A 21,378-nucleotide genomic window follows, 5' to 3' on the forward strand; every position below is an offset into this window, starting at 1 on the left:
TGGATGTGGTGACACTTAAAAGCAGGCTGCCTTCTCCCAGCTGGGTTAAGCTTCTTGAGCTTATTGGAGTTCACTCATCCAGGGAAATGGAGACCATTCCATCATACTCCTGACTTGTGCCTTGTAGATGTTTTGAGGTGTCAGGAGGTGAGTAAATCACTGCAGGATTTCTGACCTCAAACTGCTCTTATAGCCATCAGCTTCACATCTACCTGGTCAATTCTCTTTCGCAGCTTGTATACCTAAATTAGATCTCCTCTTATCCTTCTCAACTCATAGAGTCATAGAGTCATAGAGATGTACTGCAAGGAAACAGACCCTTCAGTCCAGCCCGTCCATGCCGACCAGATATCCCAACCCAATCTAGTCCCACCTGCCAGCACCCGGCTCATATCCCTCCAAACCCTTCCTATTCATATACCCATCCAAATGCCTCTTAAATGTTGTAATTGTACTAGCCTCCACCACTTCCTCTGGCAGCTCATTCCATACATGTACCTCCCTCTGTGTGAAAACGTTGCCCCTTAGTTCTCTTTTTTATCTTTCCCCTCTCACCCTAAACCTATGCCCTCTAGTTCTGGACACCCTGACTCCAGGGAAAAGACTTTGCCTATTTACCCTTTCCATGCCCCTCATGATTTTATAAACCTCTATAAGGTCACCCCTCAGCCTCCGACGCTCCAGGGAAAACAGCCCCAGCCTGTTTGGCCTACTCTGAACTCCCTTCAATTCAGCATAAAGGGATGAAGTTCCATTGTAACAGGATAGTATGTTATTCATTGCATCAGAGGTTTTCGATTGGAAGTTTCAGGGTCATGTATTGCTGAATACTTAAACCTGACTCTTGAATACGGGAAAGCCAATCCTAGTTATGCTTACCCCAGAAGAAAAAAGAACAATAAAATCCACAAAAGACACAAAAACAAAATAAACAACTGTGGATGCTGAAGATTTGAAACAAAAAGAGAAATTGCTGGAGAAACTCAGCAGGCCAGGCAGAATCTGTGAAGAGAAAGCAGAGTTAAATCATTCTAAAGAAAGGGTACCGGACACAAAACATTACCTCGGCGTTCTCTCCAGAGATGTTGCCAAACCTGCTGTGTTTCTCCAGCAATTTCTGACTTTGTTGTGAAGGACACATACTAGACTAATTTGGCTTGTATCCTTCAACATGGAGCTCCAGTACTATCAGTATATTCATCTCCAACTGTTACTGATTTTTTTTTAACCAGTTTACTGGTAATATTTCTTAGCTGCTGACTTGGAAAGGCTTTCCTAAAAAACATATGCTCTTGCCCTGGCTGAAGAGTTAATGATGATGGCAATGCAATCATGGTAAAGTCACTGATCTAGTAATCAAGATGTTTAGGCAAACATTCTGGAGACATGAGTTTAGAAGCCACCTCAGCAGCTGTTGAAATTTAAACTCAATTAATATCTCTAGTACTTGCCTCAAGAATGGTTGCCACAAAGCCATTGCCAATTGTTGTAAAAACCTTTCACTGGTGTTTGTAAAGGAAGGAAATTTACTTGCTTATCTGTTCTGGCCTAGATGTGAATTCAGGCCCACAGCAGTGTGAATGATAGTTAACTGGTGTCTGAAATGGCTGAGGAGTTATGACTGGGTAATTAATGCTGGTCCCACCTCATCCTGTGAAAGAATAAACAAATAACAGAATAAAATGTAAGAGACTCTGACTCACCCTCTTCAGACTCAGCTTTCTGAAAATAGGCTCATACATTGTTGAACCCCTACAGTGTGGAAGCAGGCCATTCAGCCCATCGGGTCCACAACAACCCTCCAAAGAACATCCCACCCAGATCCACCCCCTACCCTATCCTAGTAACACAGCATTTCCAATGTCTAATCCACCTAGCCTGCACATCCCTGAAACAACAAGGCAATTTAGTACATCTAATCCACCGTAACCTGTACATCTTTGCACTATGGGAGGAAACCAGTGGAAACCCATGCAGACACAGGGGGAACGTGCAAATTCCATACAGACAGTCGCCCGAGGCTGGAATTGAACCCAAGTCCTTGGCATCATGAGGCAGCAGTGCTAACCACTGATAACCCTGGTAAATATATTTGTCATGAAAACAGTTATCAAAATTTGGATGAAAATCTTCTTAAAGTACATTGGAAATAAGTCACTTGCTTTCACTTGGCAGCAGCCTGATGTTGATCTCTCCATGCACTCCACAGCTCTCCAAGAGGCTATAAGTACAGGGAACCTGGAGCTGGTGCAACTTGTCCTTCGATATCGCGATTACCAAAGATCTATTAAACGACTGTCAGGGATCCCTTGTCTATTAGAGAAACTCCGTCAGGTAAGCCAGCAGCATTCTCAGTGCCTTTCTGTTGTCAGTTTAGTTTGTCACAGAGATTACTCAAGCTGAATTTTGCAAGAAAATGTTAGACAATTATAACAAAGCAAAGAACTGAGGATCTGAAACAAAACAGAAATTACTGGAGAAACTCAGCAGGTCTGGCAGCATCATTGGAGAGAAAGTTTTGCATCCAGTGACCCTTCCTCATAATTCTAGTTTAATTTTGATATCCATCTCCCCTGGACGACTTGTGATCGAGTTTGTGAAAGTTGTTGTGCTTTAAGATGTCTGTTCATGCCAAAAAATGCTCAGATTTGGAGATCCTAGGCACCATCATTGACTAGTTCTCCACAAAATCAAGAGCCTGGTTACTCTGCGTTATTTGGTTTTAGATCCCTCCAGACTTCCCTACACAAACTCCCACTGGCAATGGTTTGCAAGCAGGGCTATTCCAAATTCATCTCGATTTCAGAGAAGGTCACTGTTGTGAGGGAGACAGTTGAGAGGAAGAAAATAATGTGGACATTTCTTCTATGCATCACAAATTCACATATTTGCAAAAGAAGTGTTTGAATGCTGAGGGAACAAAATAAGATGACAAATGTCAAGATCACCAAACGTGAGAACTCTGAAGTCAACAGAGGAAGGGCGCAGGTTATGTTACACAGAAAAGCTTATTTTCAAAGTTGACAGCACTGATAAGTTTGATGTGATTGAAAAGTAGAAGCTTTCTGTAAAACCATATTTATATTAACATGAGCTAGCAAGGAAGTCCAGAGCTAAAATAAAACATTCAGCCCATTAAGTCTCCTGGGTCTATGAATATAATTCCATCACAGACCCCTGCATTTTCACCATCTGCTCATCCATTTTTGTAAGAGTGAGTAATCCCCTTTCTCTCCTTCCCTTGAAAGATAAATCCAGCATTTCTGTTCTTAATCCTATCATTTCAATCAGTTTCTTTATTTCCAACAGGCACAGGACTTTTATGTCGAAATGAAATGGGAGTTTACAAGCTGGGGTAAGTTCAATCCAATCTAACCTGCCAACGGTTCAGGAAATTTTGCTAAAGTATCCTTTTCATCACATTTGAGATCTTAGAAACCTTAAAAACAAGAGGGCAATATTTTATGGTTTCGCCTTAGAGAATGGATGCATTTTAACATTTATGTCCTAATTGTGAGGAATTAAGGAAGAAGATTTGATTTAAATAGGAGGCGGTGAAGAAGTATGCTGGTTAATATATAGTATAAGTACTTTGTTTTATGGTTAACCAGAATAGTACAGTAAGTCCAAACCTAACAAAGGGCAGGGCTGATGTCAAAGGAGACAATTAGAATGTTCCCCTGTGTAATGGACCGAAAAGGATGACTTGTATTTATATAACACCTCTTTTGACCTCAAGGAAGAGGAAGTGAGGACTGCAGATGCTGGAGATCAGAGTCAAGAGCGTGGTGCTGGAAAAGCACAGCAGGTCAGGCAGCATCTAAGGAGCAGGAGAATCGACATTTTGGGCATAAGCCCCACATCCTGATGAAGGGCTTATGCCCAAAATGTTGATTCTCCTGCTCCTCGGATGCTGCCTGACCTGCTGTGCTTTTCCAGCAACATACTCTCGACTCTCTTGACCTCAAGCCAACCCATAGCACTTCACAGACGATGCAATATTTTTGAACGATGTTCCTTGTTGTAATGTAAAGCCAACACACGCAAACAGCAATGAGATAATGACCAGATCCATCTGTTTCTGTGATGTTGATTGAGGGATAAATATTGACTCGGAAAGCAGGGATTAAAAATCCAATTATTCAAAATGCCACCTATTAACGGAGTCATGGAGATTTGTGGGCTCCTACTTTGCTGAAATGTGCAGCGGGCAGCCAAAGCTCCCCTCTGCCAAACGTGTACACAAGAAAATTATCCCCTTAGATCGGTTTGTCCTAAATGAAAGACTTTCTGTCACCTCTGCTACATTCTAAGAATCCTCTCTGACATCAACCTTGACTTTTGTCTGTGGTTATAATGTGATCACTGAGACTGCAGCGCTGTGTTAGTTTGTCTCCAAAACTCTGCTCTCTGTCAGGCCTGACACATGGTGCAAAAGATTCAAGGAAATCGCAAAACATATTTTACGCCTTTATGGCAAACAATGAACAAAAAGGATGTTACTTGAGGGAACAAATGACTAGGTCAACTTATAAATCAGGAGAAGAAATGTTGTATTTTTAATTCAGTGCAAATTCATTGATGAGATGAGGAATTTCTTCCTCTGACGATTAATTGACATTTTGAATGATGTTTTGGGAAACAAATGGAAAAAGAATTAATGCTCAGGAGGCAATGAAAGATTATCTTGTGAGGGTGGGGGAATCACTATTTTTTCCTAGTTTAATGAGTTCCCTGTTCTATATTCATCCCGTGACATTGCTTTTCTTCTGACTTTGTAGAGTTGGCATCACTTGACAATAGTAATGAAATCAAATTGAACTTCTTGACAAGAGAGTCAAACCTTCTTCAAAGTTACAGCCCTCAACCTTCATCTACTGACAGAGTTCTTATCCTTAAGGTTAATTAGTTTCCATCAAAGTCTTACCTTTCCTGTATGCCAGTGGACTTTCAGAACTATGCCATTCATATGCTTTACTGTCTTCTATCTTTATGTCACAAATGATGAAACAATTCTAGACTTGTTTCAGATAGTTTTAGTCTGATCTAGTTTGAATATCAGAGCTTGTCCCATTCAGCTACTGAATACCACTAAAAATACGGGGCTATCGTAATGGAATATTCATGTACTAATGGGTAAATTGTTTATTTTAAATAGATTAACTTACTGAAAGGGAGGCTTGTTTGGTTGCAATCCCTCACCTACATCCAGGGTAAACTTTGCTTTACAAATATATATCTAGTTTTGAAAGTTTGTATTGAATCTTCTTCAGTTTCCATTTCAGATAGTGCATTCCAGGTCATAATAATTCGCAGGAACATAGGATTTGGAGCAGAAATGGACCTTTTGACCCATTGAGCTATTCAGCTACCCAGCCAGATCAGGGTTGATCTTCTATCTCAACAACAGTTCCCTGCACTATCTCCATATCTCCTGTTTTTAAATACTTAGATATCTGACACACTCTGTCTTGGATATACCCAATGACTTAGCTTTTACAGAACGCTGGAATAGACAGTTCCAAAGATTTACCACTTTCTTCTAAATCTTAGAGAATATAGGTCCAATCTCCTCAATCCTTCCATCCCAGGAATCAGTTTCACAAATCTTTCTTGTAATCCCTCTATGGTGAGTGTGTTCTTCCATAAGTAAGGATGTAAAGCATACACAATACTCCAGATTCAGTCTCAGCAAATCTATATATAATTGCAACAAGACTATTTTACTCCTGTACTCCAATCCTCTTGCAATAAAAGCCTGTGGCCCCTGGTTACCAGTCTTCCAGCCAGCAGAGTCAACCACATCCTACCTTGCCATCCCATAAGATCATGCTTCATCTTCTACTTCAACCTTAGCTTCATGTGCCCAATTCCCTCAGTATCTATGAATATATTGCTCATAACAACTGAGCTTTCATAGAATCCCTACAATGTGGAAGCAGGCCATTTAGCCAATCGAATTATTTAGCACCAGACCCACCTCATCCCTGTAATCCTGCATTTCCCATTGCTAATTCACACAACCTACACATCCCTGGCCTCTATGGACAATTTAGCATGGCCAGTCCACCTAACCAGCACATCTTGGGGCTGTGGGAGGAAACCGGACCACCCATAGGAAATCCATGCAGACACTTGGAGAATGTGCAAACTCCACACAGACAGTCACCCAAGGCTGAACCCGGCTAACCAGTTAAACAGCCCTAACTTTCAGACTCCAAAAATTCACAGCCTGCTTAGTGAAGAAATTTCCTGTCTCAGTCACCTTATCATGAGATGAAGCAACCTGATTCTAGGCTCTCAAACCAAGAAAGCATCTACTCTGACGAATCCTCAAAAGAAATGGACATGTCTCAATGAGATTGTCTCTCATTCTTCTGAAAACCAGAGATTATAGGACTATTCTATTTACTTTCTCCTCATGGGACAACCCTTTCATTCCTATTTCTGTAAAAGCATCATCATCATTTAGATTATCTCTGTTAAGTGTCTCCTTCCTCTTCACTGTTCTAAGGAGAACAACTCGAGTTACTAGCTGCGCATACGAAAATCCCATATTCCCTCACCATTTTAACAAATCTCCTTTGCACCAATCAGGTTCAGTCATTTATATTTAGTCCTACCCTGCTGTAGTCTCATAAGGAGGTATGTGTTGATCTGAAGTGTGGGGCGAGGAGAAGGCTGTGTACTTCAGCTACACTTAAATTACTAGCAATGTGGGCAACCATAACACAAAAGTATTGCAGCCACCACTGGAGGTACAGAGAATCAGCAAACTCCACAAAGTTTCCAGTTGCTTAAATGTTGTCACAAATCAGAAGATTTGCAGTATCAATTAGAGCATTCTACACCTCCAGATATTAAATCAAAACAGTCCACTCTATAAGAAAGGAAGAACCTGCATTTATATAGTGTCATACAAGACCTTCAATCATCCAAAAGTAGACATCATCCAAAAAGTGATCATGGTAAGGTTTTATTTTTGTTTGTGGTTTGAGGGATACGTTTTGCCCGGGAAACCAGGGAGAAACTCTTTGACATAGATTCATGAGATCTCGTACACCAGCCTGAGCAGGACAGGGGCATTTCCTGACTTTTTCCCCTCAGTATCTAGATTGGAGTCCTCACCTCATCTGAACAGGTAGAAATATTCTTTTATTAAAAAGAAATCAAGTTCTGTTTTTGTTTAAATGTTCCTGCTCACACCAGCCCACAGGATTCTATTGCATTAAGGTAAATGGTGATATAGTGTGACTAGACAGCAGAGGACAGAAAACTCAAAGTAATTGAGCTTGAGTCTACACTGACCCTGTTATCCAGCTCCATAAATATCAGTACCCCTCAGCTGATTAGATTACTTACAGCATGGAAACAGGCCCTTCAGCCCAACAAGTCCACACTGACCCGCATAGCACCCAGACCCATACTCCTACATTTACCCCTTACCTAACACCGCGGGCAATTTATCATGGCCAATTCACCTGACCTGCACATTTTGGACTGTGGGAGGAAACAAGAGCACCCGGAGGAAACCCACGCAGACACGGGGAGAATGTACAAACTCCACACAGAGAGTCTTTCTCTGAACCCGGGTCTCTGGCGCTGTGAGGCAGCAGTGCTAACCAATGTGCCATCGTGCAGCCCACAGCCGGATGACATTTTTAAAATAAAGTTTTCTCAGAAAGGCATTCTTGTTTCAATAGAATTCACTTAGCTGTAGAAAATTGATTGTGATTGGACAGGAAACTCAAACATTGGTAAATGACACTGAAGATTAGAACAACAGTTTCCTATTAGCCCCCACTAGCTTTGTAATAATGTAACTTGAAATAGTATGACTGTCCAACAAGCCCTGGAGTTGAACCATCTGCCACTTCAATTCAGCCAAAATTGAGATGAAAGAGTAGCGGGATTAAGATATCTCCTGAGGTTGCTGGTTGGTGTGTGGAGAGTTCATTTTGTTACACAGTGCTGCAGGCTTGCACCTTTGCTGAGAGAGTTTTGTCATAACGCCAAGGCCACTTCCAGGAAGTGACACATTCTGAAGCACTGAGTTTGAGAACACACCTGTGACACACGTTCCCCTTGGTGTTGTCGAGATTTCTAGCTGGCAAAAACTCTAGTGACAGCTCACTTTGAATAATTGTTTACATGCTGACCTTGAAATCTGAAAATACATTCGAGTTGTGACAGAAATCAATCCAATTAACTGACTGTACCAAATGAACCATTCCTCAGTTAAAAAGCAAACTTTATTATGGTCATGTTCGCAGACTCCTGACATCAGCATCAGCCAGGGATTAGCACCTCCCTCTGGGCCAGATGCAAAGTACAACTTTGATATTGATTTAGAGAGTGGTTCTTACTGATCAAGCAAAAAGGAGACAAGATAATCAATATAAGCCTTTTTCACTCAGGCCTTCTCACTACATCTCCCTGTCCACTCCAAAACTTATTTTCCTCTAAATGCAGACCCAGAAAAGCCCTCCCCCGACCCCCACAAGCCACACACTGCTGCGCTTTCAAGCTTCCAGCTGCAAAGCTTTTGACCCTCCGTGCTTTCACCACAATCACTGATTTGCTGAGCTACTTGCTGTCCTCTGCCTAATGCCCTTAGCGTGAGTGAAGTGTCTCCCACTTGCCACCCCATGATATTACACTAATCCTCGCTCCCACTAGGTACTGCAAACTTGGGAGACTACCTGCCAGACAGCCAGGTTAGCTCTGCAGCATCAGATCTGACTGAACCAGCTCCAGTCTAGCCTGGAGCATCTGCTCTCATGACATGAGGCTACATTCATCAATACAAAATCTGCAATATAACTGGCTCATGGGAGTTGATACTGTCACTACAGCCTCAAGCAGTATATTGATGATTGGATAATTGCCCTGATAGCCCAACTTTGATCTGACCTTCATGTTCAGAGAGCAATTCCAGGAACAAAGTGAAGGCCAAAATGATTTTTTTAGGTTAGATTGAGATAAGATTTCTATTCGGGATAAGCGATCAGCATGTATTCAGATATGTGCGGATAGAAAGATAGTTTCCCATGTCATGGGTTTAAGATACACAATGGACTTTTTTTTCTGATTCAATCATGGGCTTGTCGACTTCCAAGATGCACTCTTGCCTCATGACTGACTTTGCTTGGAACTTTTGCTTTTCCATGTGGGATTGGGATTCACGGGTGCAGTTTGCAAGCTGCAATGGACATTGTGTAGCGAGGCCGATTGTTGAGAAGACCCGGCCAGCAACCTAGCTTCCAATGTCATTTCTGTGCTCACGACAATCTCACCCATCATCCCCTTGCTGCCCACACACCTCCCATGTCTAATAGCTCCCATGCCTCCTCCATCCCCCTCCACTGTGCTGCCCCATGCCTCTCCAGATCCTCCATGTATCCTCCTGAGAAACCCACCAAGTACACAGCCAAACAACAACAATATTTTAATCCAAATGTTAAAAAGTTGAACCCGTAGCAATCTGATGTAAATATCATTCAGACATCTTTCAATTATGCTGCAAAAGAAACAAATCTGTATTACCAAAGAAGTAAAGTTTAATCCCTTTTGTGTCTATTTTGTGCAAACAGCCATAGAGTTAGAAGCCACATCAAAAGTAGATTATGTCATTATACCCTTTTAAAACTATTAATCTTTCTCCTGAGCAGCCTTGTTGATAGAACACCAGCTGAACTCAGGACATTATTACCTTTTGAAACTCAGACAAGCATTTATATTAACCACAACGTTCAAAAGTACTACCTTGCTGCTCCGAGACTGTGAAAGTGAAAGGATAGATAGTTTTACTTCTAATTCAAAGCAGAATGTTGACCAGCCAATGGAGGAGGACAGGTGGCTGATTTTATTTTAACTTTCAACAGTCAGGGGAGTTTGTTTTCAAATCAGAACTAGGTGAAAGTGAGGACTGCAGATGCTGGAGATCAGAGTCTAGATTAGAGTGGTGCTGGAAAAGCACAGCAGGTCTGGCAGCATCCGAAGAACAGGAAATTTGACCTTTCGGGCAAAAGCCCTTCAATGGGAATGATAAAGGGCTTTTGCCCAAAACGTTGATTTTCCTGCTTCGAATCAGTGCTGTCAATACAGTGATGTCACAGTGCCAAACATAACAAGAACATTCCTCAGCCTATTTTCTAAAGTTTGAATGCGTTATGGCACTTTCCCTACAGTCAAACGTACTGTAATGCCATTAAGAAATGCAGGCTAATGTAATGTCAAATTCATTTTTGCAGATTAGAGCTCTATCTTTAACCGCTACATTAAAATCCATATTACAGTACAGCATGTAATAGTGACATTGGAGGTCAAGAGTGTGGTGCTGGAAAAGCACAGCAGGACAGGCAGCACCCAAGGAGCAGGAGAATCAACATTTCGGGCAAAAGCCCTTCATCAGGAATCACCATCAGGAAAAAGCACCGGCTGTGCTTTTCCAGCACCATACTCTCGACTCTAATCTCCAGCATCTGCAGTCCTCACTTTTGCCTGACATTGGAGGGGTCAAGACATCTTACATTTAGCTGCTAGAATGCTCCTGACTCTTTAGCAGGCTTCTCGAATTGGTCATACATTCTGTAAAGAGGGGCGATTTTCAAACCTCTGCACAACCTGCTCACCCCAGGAAAAATCACAATGTTTGACCGTTTATCATACAACTGAAGGCCTTTGGCTGTTTCAGGAGCCCAATGGGAAAATCCTTCCTCAAATTACTGACCAAGGATCTGTACTGGAAAAGACATTTCCCTCACCTTCATCCTCGAAACCCTAGCCCACAATGCTGATGACAAGTCACAGATACTCTGTGATCATATACAGATGCAGTGTATTAACTGCCCTTTTTCCCTCCATGTACAATTTAAATACTGTACTGTAACAACACAGTCACTGAGATAATGGTGAATAAAGAGCACTTACTTTTAGAGCTGAACATCAGAGATATGGGTAATGAATGCCTGTGATTCTCAAGAGTTATTTAACCTGCTGTCACATTTTTCTACACACCACTACTCCCCATCAAACTATGTGGAATTTAAACTGACAGATCAGTGTGGCAAGGGCTCTAAGGATAACATCTGTGTGAGGGGAACATCTTAACAGTTACGCTTCCCTGCCCAAAAGTTTAATAAGCGGATGCTAATAATGTCTTAAATAACAGGAGGCAGCACACACCACGGATCAAGGCTCAGCACATTGAGATGTGTGAATTCGAGATGGTGTTTGAAACTTCTTCTGAACTGACAGTGTGAAGATGAATGAATTTGCAGGATTGCAGCAGTGGTTTGAGTGATAGGATGCGATTGCTTCAGTGACTTCAGGCTGCAAAGTGGGAGAATTTCAGAACTGGATTGCTCACTGGAGCTGTGATGAGAAGTGGAAATGTGATAAGAGCCTTAAGCAACTTTATTCATCTGACTGATTCCATGAATAAAAAGTACAGAGTGAATTGAGATAGCACCCAAATCTCTGGATGCATAGATGGAGCTATGTCGCTATTGACACATTTAAAGTCAGTTCATGGGTCTCATATATCTGAAGTTTAAAATCATTTCTGATTGTATTAGGTTAGCAAGGAATATCTAATAATCACAATGAAGGCAGAGAGAAGCTAAAGAAGATTAATTGACTTAGTAAAATTAGTTATAGACTTACCTTATCATCAGTGAAACACTTAGGTGGGACAACATTGACACAAGCATGCTGCCATTAAAATCTCACCTGGTCCCTAAGCACCTACAGATAGAGTAAAATCCAATATTCACTCGAGTTCATCCAGCACCAGCTAGTGTTAAAATGTTCAGATTTGTTTTGAATGACTGAGCAGTGGAAGGGCTGACTGGGTATCTGTACTGGGGGTGAAGAGTTCCTGGCAATTTTGAGTCTTTAGCTTCAATTAAGTTTGACTCATATCTCTGAGACAGCTCAGTGGAATGAGGCCTTAAGAAGGGTGGGGCAGCCTCCAGCATTTCAAGGGGAGGCATTAGGCTAGTGCTTTTATCGCTGTTAATCCAGAGAGCGAGCTAATGTTCTGGGGATCTGGATTTGAAACCTGCCATGGCAGATGGTGGAATTTAAATTCATTAAAAATCCTGGAATTAAGATTCTAATGATGACCATTGTAAATTATTGGAAAAACCCATCTGGTTCACTAATATTTCACAGGAAGGGCAACTGCTATCCTTACCTGATCTGGCCTAGATGTGACTCCAGACTCACAGCAATGTGGTTGACTCTTGACTGCCCTCTGGGTAATGAGGGATGAGCAATACATGTTGGCCTAGCCAGCGATGCCTCATCTGTGAATGATTTTTAAAAAAAATTTGTTTGATGTGTGTGTGTAGGAAGAGTGTTGTGGGTGGACTAGGGATTGCCCTTGCCCCTGACTTCACAAATATATTCTGGCTCAATGTCATCCTTGTTTATCTGCTCAATGCCATCCTTGTTTATCACTTCAGTTCTGCTGCTGGTGGAAATGGTCAGAGTATGCAGATCCTTAGCTCCAACCAATTCCACCGGTAATTGACAATCGGGGTCCTATTTACACCACCAAACACTGATTACCCCCAATTTGCCTCAGGCCAGTGAGAATTTTGGACATCCCTTTCAAAATGGAGCTGACCAGGCATTGAATATTAGTGAGATGGTAAAAGTCCCAAAAGGGTCAGCAAAAAGTGCTATTCCCCTGCCCCTGCCTGCAAGCTCTAGGCCAGTAATATATTGTTCATCGGGTTGAGCTGGGATCAAACTTTGCCAGTTGCAAATTGGCAATTTTCTGAAGTGCAACAAGCTTCATTTGTTTACAATTTATCAAAAAATGTTTTAATGTCATTTGCAATTTTAATATTAAGAATATTAAGGAGAAAAAAAATTCAATTGGCCTATCAGATTATATCACGCTTAAGGTAACTGATGTGATTTATTGTGCTGGTGATCATGTGAATAATATGTGAGCTCAATTCTCTATTCATTACAACACATAAAGCTGTCTCTATCACTGACATCTTAATTGGCTATTCAAATGTTTGCAAAAAAGAATTGCATTTACAGGTCCAAATACTGATAATTCTTTCACCCCTTTGACTGCCACAGTTCCCCTGGTCTCCAAGATCTGCCCTAGCGACACCTACAGGGTTTGGAAAAGTGGGCAGAATCTCCGGGTCGACACGACACTGCTCGGCTTTGATCACATGACCTGGCAGCGAGGGAACCGCAGCTTTGTCTTCAGAGGGCAAGGTCAGTTTGAATAAAAGGGACTTCCATGTTACAATGATGGCTGAAAATGTCTGACTCATTAAATGTGTCCAATTTCAAAGTCTTACAAATTCACGTTCAGAGTAAACACAGCGGCCCTTCATCCTGTTGTGCTTCTGTAAGCCATTAACATGGGTTCTCTTAACCTGCTTCTGGGAAACGTCTTGTTACTAGGAATTTAAAAAGGCAATGTAACTGAAAATTACAATTGTTGAAGATCTTTCAGTGAGACATTAAACTAAAACTCCATTTGTTCATTCATCGTGATCCTGTGGCACCATCGAAAGACCAGCAAAGGAGTTCTCCACTGCATTGGTCTCTTCAGTTCTTCAAACTCCTCACCCCCACCTAATCAAAAATTCAGAAGAATTTAATTGGCTGAGAAAGGCTTTGGGAGGAGTTGAGGTTGCAAAAGGTGCTTTATAATTGCAATTAAGATTACAGCATGTGATGCTGGCAGTGGCATATTAATATGGATGGAGATTGGCTAACTAATAGAAGAGAGAGTTAGGATTGGGGGCGGAGGGTGTATTTTCAGTTTGGCAACTTGTAACTAGTGGAGTGCCACAAGGATCAGTGCTAGGGCCACAATTTTATTTGTAATATATTCCTTAATCACTTAAATGACAGAAGTGAATTTACTATAGCCAGGTTTGCTGAAGACACAAAAAATAGGGGAGAGTTAAGTAGTGAGGAGGATGCAGAGTCTATAGTGGGATATAACTAGTTTAAGTAGTGGGAAAAGACTAGGCAGGTGGAATGTAATGTGGGATTATGTACATTGGCAGGAAGAATAGAGGAGCTAAATATTATTTAAATGAAGAAAACTGCAGAAAGCTACAGATCAGAGGGGTTTGGGAGTCCTTGTCCATGAATCACATAAAGCAAGCATTTATGTTCAGCAGGTCATGGGAAGTCAAATGGAATGGAATATGAAAATAGTGAGGTCTTGCTAAAGTCAGACTATTCCTGGAACACTGCAAACTCTTTTGGTTTGCCCTATCCAAGGAAACACATTGCTTTAGGCTCAGTCCAGAGAAGATTCTACAATTCAAGGACTTTCTTTTGAGGAGATGGTGAATAGGTTGGGCTTGGACTTTAGAAGAATGAGAGGTAACCTTATGGAGTACTCAAACTACTTGGAGACTCGGAAGGTTAGATGCAGAAATATTGTTTCCACTTATGGGAGAGTCTAGGGCTAGAGGGCATTATCTCAGAGTAAAAGGTCACCCATTTATGAGGAGCAATTTCTTCTGTCAGTGGATAATGATTCTGTGGAACAGAGGGCTTATGAAGCTGGGTCATTAAGTATATTTAAGCCTGAGATATACAGATTTCTCATCAGTTAAGGGATCAAGTCTTATGGGATAAAGCAGAAAAGTGGAGTTGAGGGCGATCAGATCAGCTATAATCTCATTGAATGGCAGAGCAGACACAATAGGCCAAAAGACCTACTTCTGCTTCTATGTTTCATGGTCCTTATGGATTAAGTCTTTCTTTTTCATTCCAAGAGAATTCTAATATAAACAAGCCGTTCAAATTGAGGTAAAGATGTTTCTAAACATCGTTCTCTTGCTTTGAAAAGTCTCCTTTCTGAACAGCTTTAACCAGCAACCACCCTTTTCTTTGGCTAGTCAAAGTTAATACTGTTCTTTCTTTGAAAATAGTTATTTTTTGACCTGAAGAGTGTTCTTCACCCTTTCCATTAGTAACGCTCCGTGAATCGCTGTTTCATTGTCACTCTCACATTCTGAATCTCTGCAGGAGTATACAATCTGTAATTGCAAGTCAATCAAGTAAGAACAATGGGAACAAGCCAGCGAGCAGGTTCCTTTATTATCTGATAGGACAACTATTGACAACGTAATGTACTGCTGCTATATGTCTCACAGTCAATTCATAATATCATTGAAGAACAGAGTCATAGAGTCATAGAGATGAACAGCATGTAAACAGACCCTTCAGTCCAATCTGTCCATGCCGACCAGATGTCCCAACCCAATCTAGTCCCACCTGCCAACACCCGGCCCATATCCCTCCAAACTCTTCGTATTCATATAACCATCCAAATGCCTCTTAAATGTTGCAATTGTATCAGCCTCCACCACTTCCTCTGGCAACTCATTCCATACACGTACCACCGTCTGTGTAAAAGAATTGCCCCTTAGGTCTCTTTTATATCTTTCCCCTCTCACCCTAAACCTATGCCCTCTAGTTCTGGACTCCCCGGCCCCACAATCACCACATTGGCCCAAGAAATGACTCTGCATTAACTGAAAGGGAATAGGGCAATACAATATGAGGCTTTCATTAATAGACAATAGACAATAGGTGCAGGAGTAGGCCATTCAGCCCTTCGAGCCTGCACCGCCATTCAATATGATCATGGCTAATCATTCCTAATTAGTATCTGCTTCCTGTCTTATCTCCATAACTCTTAATTCCACTATCTTTGAGAGCTCCATCCAACTCTTTCTTAAATGAATCCAGAGACTGGGCCTCCACTGCCCTCTGGGGCAGAGCATTCCACACAGCCACCACTCTCTGGGTGAAGAAGGTTCTCCTCATCTCTGTCCTAAATGGTCTACCCCATATTTTTAAGCTGTGTCCTCTGGTTCGGCACTCACCCATCAGCGGAAACATGTTTCCTGCTGCCAGAGTGTCCAATCCTTTAATAATCTTATATGTCTCAATCAGATCCCCTCACAGTCTTCTAAACTCAAGGGTATACAAGCCCAGTCGCTTCAGTCTTTCAGTGTAAGGTAATCCCTCCATTCCAGGAATTGACCTCGTGAACCTACGCTGCACTCCCTCAATAGCCAGAATGTCTTTCCTCAAATGTGGAGACCAGAACTGCACACAGTACTCCAGGTGAGGTCTCACGAGGGCCCTGTACAGCTGCAGAAGCACCTCTTTGCTTCCATACTCAATCCCTCTTGTTATGAAGGCCAGCATGCCATTAACCTTCTTCACTACCTGCTGTACCTGCATGCTTGCCTTCATTGACTGGTGTACAAGAACACCCAGATCTCTCTGTACTGCCTCTTTACCTAAATTGATACCATTGAGGTAGTAATCTGCCTTCGTGTTCTTGCCACCAAAGTGGATAACCATACATTTATCCACATTAAACTGCATATGCCATGCATCTGCCCACTCACCTAACTTGTCCAGGTCACCCTGTAATCTCCTAACATCCTCATCACATTTCACCCTGCCACCCAGCTTCGTATCATCAGCAAATTTGCTAATGTTATTGCTGATACTATCTTCTATATCATTAACATATATTGTAAAAAGCTGCGGTCCCAACACGGATCCCTGCGGTACCCCACTGGTCACTGCCTGCCATTCCAAAATGGAGCCGTTTATCACTACCCTTTGTTTCCTATCAGCCAACCAATTTTCAATCCAATCTAGTACTTTGCCCCCAATACCATGTGCCTTAAGCTTACTCACTAACCTCTTATGTGGAACTTTATCAAAAGCTTTCTGAAAGTCCAGGTACACTACATCTACTGGATCTCCCTCGTCCATCTTCAGAGTGACATCCTCAAAAAACTCCAGAAGATTAGTCAAGCACGATTTCCCCTTCATAAATCCATGCTGACTCTGACCTATCCTGTTACTACTATCCAGATGTGCCGTAATCTCATCCTTTATAATAGACTCCAGCATCTTTCCCACCACTGAGGTCAGACTAACTGGTCTATTATTTCCTGCTTTCTCTCTCCCACCTTTCTTAAAAAGTGGTATAACGTTAGCCACTCTCCAATCCTCAGGTACCGATCCCAAATCTATCAAATTCTGGAAAATAATCACCAACGCATCCATAATTTCCCGAGCCACCTCCTTCAGTACCCTGGGATGTAGACCATCAGGCCTCGGGGACTTATCAACCTTTGGACCTAACAGTCTCTCCAACACCAAATCCTGGCAAATACAGATTCCCTTAAGTTCAGGTCCTTCAGTCACTGTTACCTCAGGGAGATTGCTTGTGTCTTCCCCAGTGAACACAGATCTGAAGTACCCATTTAATTCTTCTGCCATTTCTGGCATGATTGGTGTAATAACCTCGCTGAAGGTCTTGTCCAGAAAGATCTCGTTCTCTCGGATGAGCCTAAGGTCCTCGAGTTCTTTCATCAGCGCTGCAATATGCTCGATCAATAGCTAAATGTGCACACACTTTCCGCACATGTACGAGCCAGACACACCAGAGTCGTTGACCTCCCACATCAAGCACGTAGCGCACTGAACCAGCTGGGCAGTCATGTCTTCACCCTCTTCAACTGTGGCGTAATCACTTCACTCAACCTCCTTTTCAAAGACTCCTGAGCTGAAGCCTCACTCTTCGATTAAAAACTTCCTTAGACCCTCGTTTTGTAGCAAGCCTGTGGACTCTTAATTTAGGTTAGAGGAGGAGGGAGGGAGGGAGACCCTACTTTGTAGGACCTGGGGTTTAGAACACACCCACTCTTATAGCAATCACTTACCTTTCCGACCGGCTTTGCGCTCCGCCTGAACTTCCGCCCAGCTCCCACCGCTCTCTGCTGCGAAAAGACCGTTGGAGAAGTCACTCATTGGCATTCATTGAATTTGCTCAGAAAAGTTGTAGCTTTCTTTTTGCTAGGTGTTTTGGATGATCTTAAGAATAATCTTTAAATGTCACAAAATCAAGTGGCCCAGTGCTACAAATGTACTGAAGCAGTGCACCATCGAATGGGAGAGCCAGCTATCATTGATATTTAACTCTCACCCCCTCCACATCAAGTTGCTGAATTGGCCAGAGCTCTTGGCAAAGTTTCTCTGCAATGAATGACTCACTTCCTGAATCACAAGGAGTCAGTCAGGGGTGTGATGGATTGCTCTCCACTTGCCTTGATGAGCGCAATTCCAACAACACTCAAGAAGGTAGAATCCATCCAAGACCAAGCAGCCTGTTTCATTGGCAACACCTTAAACACTTATTCCCTCCAGCGTCAGCCTCTACAGAATTCACTGCAGTGATTCCCCAAGCTGACCTCCCAATCTTTGACACATAGAGGGACAAGGCCAGCGTGTCTATGGGAATGCTGGCACCATAAATTCTCCTCCAAACCTCACACCAGCGTGACTTGGAAATGTATCCCTGTTCCGACCCTACTCACCATACCAACACACTGGATCTTGCTCCCAGAGACAAATTACATGCACCCTACTCCAATCAGAGCACAATAGCCCACAGCCCCAATGTGGGCACTGCAGCTCCACCCATTGTGAGTACAGCAACCCTTCCCTCAGTCAGAGCACAACAGTCTCTGCTCCCAATCAGAGCACAATGGCCCTCTCCCCCAGTCTGGGCACAGTTTTGTGCCTTGGTATACCCGTCTTGTCCTGGGTCCTGACCGAGAACACTCTGAGGGCACTACCTTCACCACCCACACTACAACTGTTCAAGAAAGTGACTCACCACCACCTTCTAATGTCTAACCTGAAATTTAACCAGGCAGACTCAACATCCCTGTGAGCTGACCTTTTTTTGCACACAATGCGTGAAGTTCACTGTTACAGAATGAGCAAATACCTCATATCATGTTATCAATCTCTGTGGGATTCTTCTGTTTGAAATCTTTTGTTTTGCAGAATAAAGAATGAGGAAAAGTTTGGGTTCTGAGTCCTTTTGTTGTATCAGTACCCAGCCAGAATATTGCCTTGGCCGACAACTATCGCAAACACCTCTCTATTAACCACTATCTGTGGTGTGCAATACTGAAGGCACTGAGCAATGTTAACCACACCAATAAATAAACTATTTAAGACTCACCACTCCTTGCTGTAATATTTAAAACAATTGTTTAGCATAAGGTTTCTTCAAACACGTCTGTTTCTAAGAATGGTTTACACAGCTTGCATCTTAGCCAAAACACGTATAGCCCCCACTGTCAAGAAGGCAGCTACAGATCATCACTAAAGGAACCACACTTTCTTCAACAATATGATGACAGCAGGGGTAGTATCTGTATTCCAGAGGGCTTGAACTGTCTTACTTAAGCTTGTGACTAAACTTACAATCCTAGGTGACATGGCCACATTTATAGACTCATGCTTAGCACCACCTAACAGGAAAGGAAGCACTTTTTTTGCACAGTATGTAGAATAATGTACAGAACAGTGGAGGACCATTTCACTCTCTCACTGTTAGATACTTGTTTTGGCTCTTAAACTGTATAGAAGGGAAACCAACCAAAGAATAAAGTGTTTAAAGAGGCAACTGAGATGGCATCCATTTGCAACAATTCCCCCCCTTTATCAGTGCAACCATCATCCTCACTGCAGCAGTAATTAAGGAAGTGGACCCATCACTTGAACTCTCAATTAGAGCTTCTTCCAATTCATTCTGGTTCAGTAGCCACTGCCTAATATTTTATTTGAATTTGAATTGGGAGACTAGTATCCCATCACCAAGTCACCCTTTACTTACATATGCACAGTACTTGGGCTGTAACCAGCCAGCTCAAAGCCAGTCCCTAGTCTGAAGAGACCATCTGAGCCTCCTGTTTTTATCTGTCAGCCAGGGTTCCCTGATTAGCCCAGGTTAACAGACCCAGTCAAGGATTACATAGTCAATGAGAGCCATCTGGTCCTGGTTCTAATCAGTACAGAACTGTAGCCCAGAATGGGTTAGTGTGCTTAGGGCAGAAAATTGGAATTTTATTTTTAAAATTCAGTTTTAAAGGTGATACAATGACACAGATGCAATCTATTTGGTGTCTTGGTAAGTTGTTGTCATTCTATGTCAGGTACAATAATAAGCCTGAAACGGAGTTGTCATTGTATTATGTGCTGTCAAGGAACTAGTCAACCTAAAGGGGAATGTACAGAACAGCTGCTTCATCTCCGAGCTGGCACAGTTTGAAAATTCCAGAGCCAGGTAGATTATCTCTTCAATTTACCCTCAAAAGATTATTTTTCTGCATTTGTAGTTTATAATGATCATGCAAAACATAGGATTTTAGTAAACAAAAGCATGGACTAAGATAATTAATATTACTTGAGCTTATTCTTACATCTGCTGCTATTATCATGGCTCAGTGCAAAATAAAGCAAGAGAAATGTCCAAATGAAGAAATAATTTCTGCCTCTGTTCCTGAAAGTCCTGATTAGCCTCGATCCAGTGACACCGCTCAAACCTCAATCCTGAGTGAGTAGGGCATTTTTAAAATAGGCTTTTAACTACTGAGAGTGTCAGAGAAGAGAGAAATGTCACAGCTAAGCCCATCATTACTGGCCTTGGCATATTGTCATATGTGTGTACTTTAACCAGCCATCACAGTTTGATTATAAGCATGTAGGAACTCTTTCTGATTAACTACCTTCTTTCCTGTGGACCACCACTGGGTGGGTGAGGGAGTATTTATGAGTGTGTGCCTGTCTGTGTGTCTGTGAGATAATGTATATCTGCCGGTGTGTCTGTGTCTGTGAGAGAGAGGGTGTTTGCGTCTGTGTGTATGTGAGAGATAGTGTGTGTGTGAGTGTATGAGAGAGTGTCTGGCTCTGTGTGTGTCTGTTTCTGAGAGAGTGTGTGAGTGTTTCTGTGCTTGTCTCTGTGTGTCTGAAAGAATGTGTGAGACAGTGTCTGTGTCCGTCATTTGTGTGTGTGAGAGAGAGTGTGTAAGTGTGCGTGTGAGTGTGCATATGTCTGTGTCTGTATCTGTGTGCGCATGTGTGTGTATGTGTGTGTGTCTATCCGTGTGTGTGAGAGAGTGTGTCTGTGTGGTGTCTGTGTGTATGTATGCATGTCAGAGTGTATGTGTGTGCGAGTGTGTCTGTGTGTGAGATTGTGTGTGTGTGTGTCTGTCTGTGTGTATATGTGAGTGTGTGTGTGTGAGGGTGTGTGTGTCTGTCTGTGTGTCAATCTGTCTGTGTCTCTGTGTGTGTTTGTGTGTGTCTGTGTTTATGAGTGTGTGGGTGTGTGAGTGTGTGGGTGTGTGTATAAAAAGAAAGAAAGACAGACAACAGTGAAGTCATTCAACACTATCGCGTGCAATCATGTCCAATTCGCACCATTCCACCATTGTAATTGAAAGCACCAATATCAACCAGATTATACACACTGCTCTAAGGCCACAGACC

At 42.3% G+C, this 21,378-nt stretch overlaps 1 protein-coding gene across 2 annotated transcripts in view; it reads left to right on the forward strand.

Moving 5' to 3' along the window:
- The window catches only part of ankrd13b (ankyrin repeat domain 13B), a 368,410-nt gene that overhangs the window by 277,325 nt on the left and 69,707 nt on the right, over positions 1-21,378 (forward strand). For both annotated transcript variants that reach the window (XM_060847952.1, XM_060847953.1), the window contains exons 3-5: positions 2,210-2,334; positions 3,310-3,355; positions 13,105-13,248. In XM_060847952.1, coding sequence (XP_060703935.1) covers positions 2,210-2,334; positions 3,310-3,355; positions 13,105-13,248 — 315 coding nt within the window. The remainder of the gene's footprint in view (positions 1-2,209; positions 2,335-3,309; positions 3,356-13,104; positions 13,249-21,378) is intronic.

This window comes from Hemiscyllium ocellatum, chromosome 31 (assembly GCF_020745735.1).
Source record: "Hemiscyllium ocellatum isolate sHemOce1 chromosome 31, sHemOce1.pat.X.cur, whole genome shotgun sequence".
In the NCBI taxonomy this organism is placed as follows: domain Eukaryota; kingdom Metazoa; phylum Chordata; class Chondrichthyes; order Orectolobiformes; family Hemiscylliidae; genus Hemiscyllium; species Hemiscyllium ocellatum.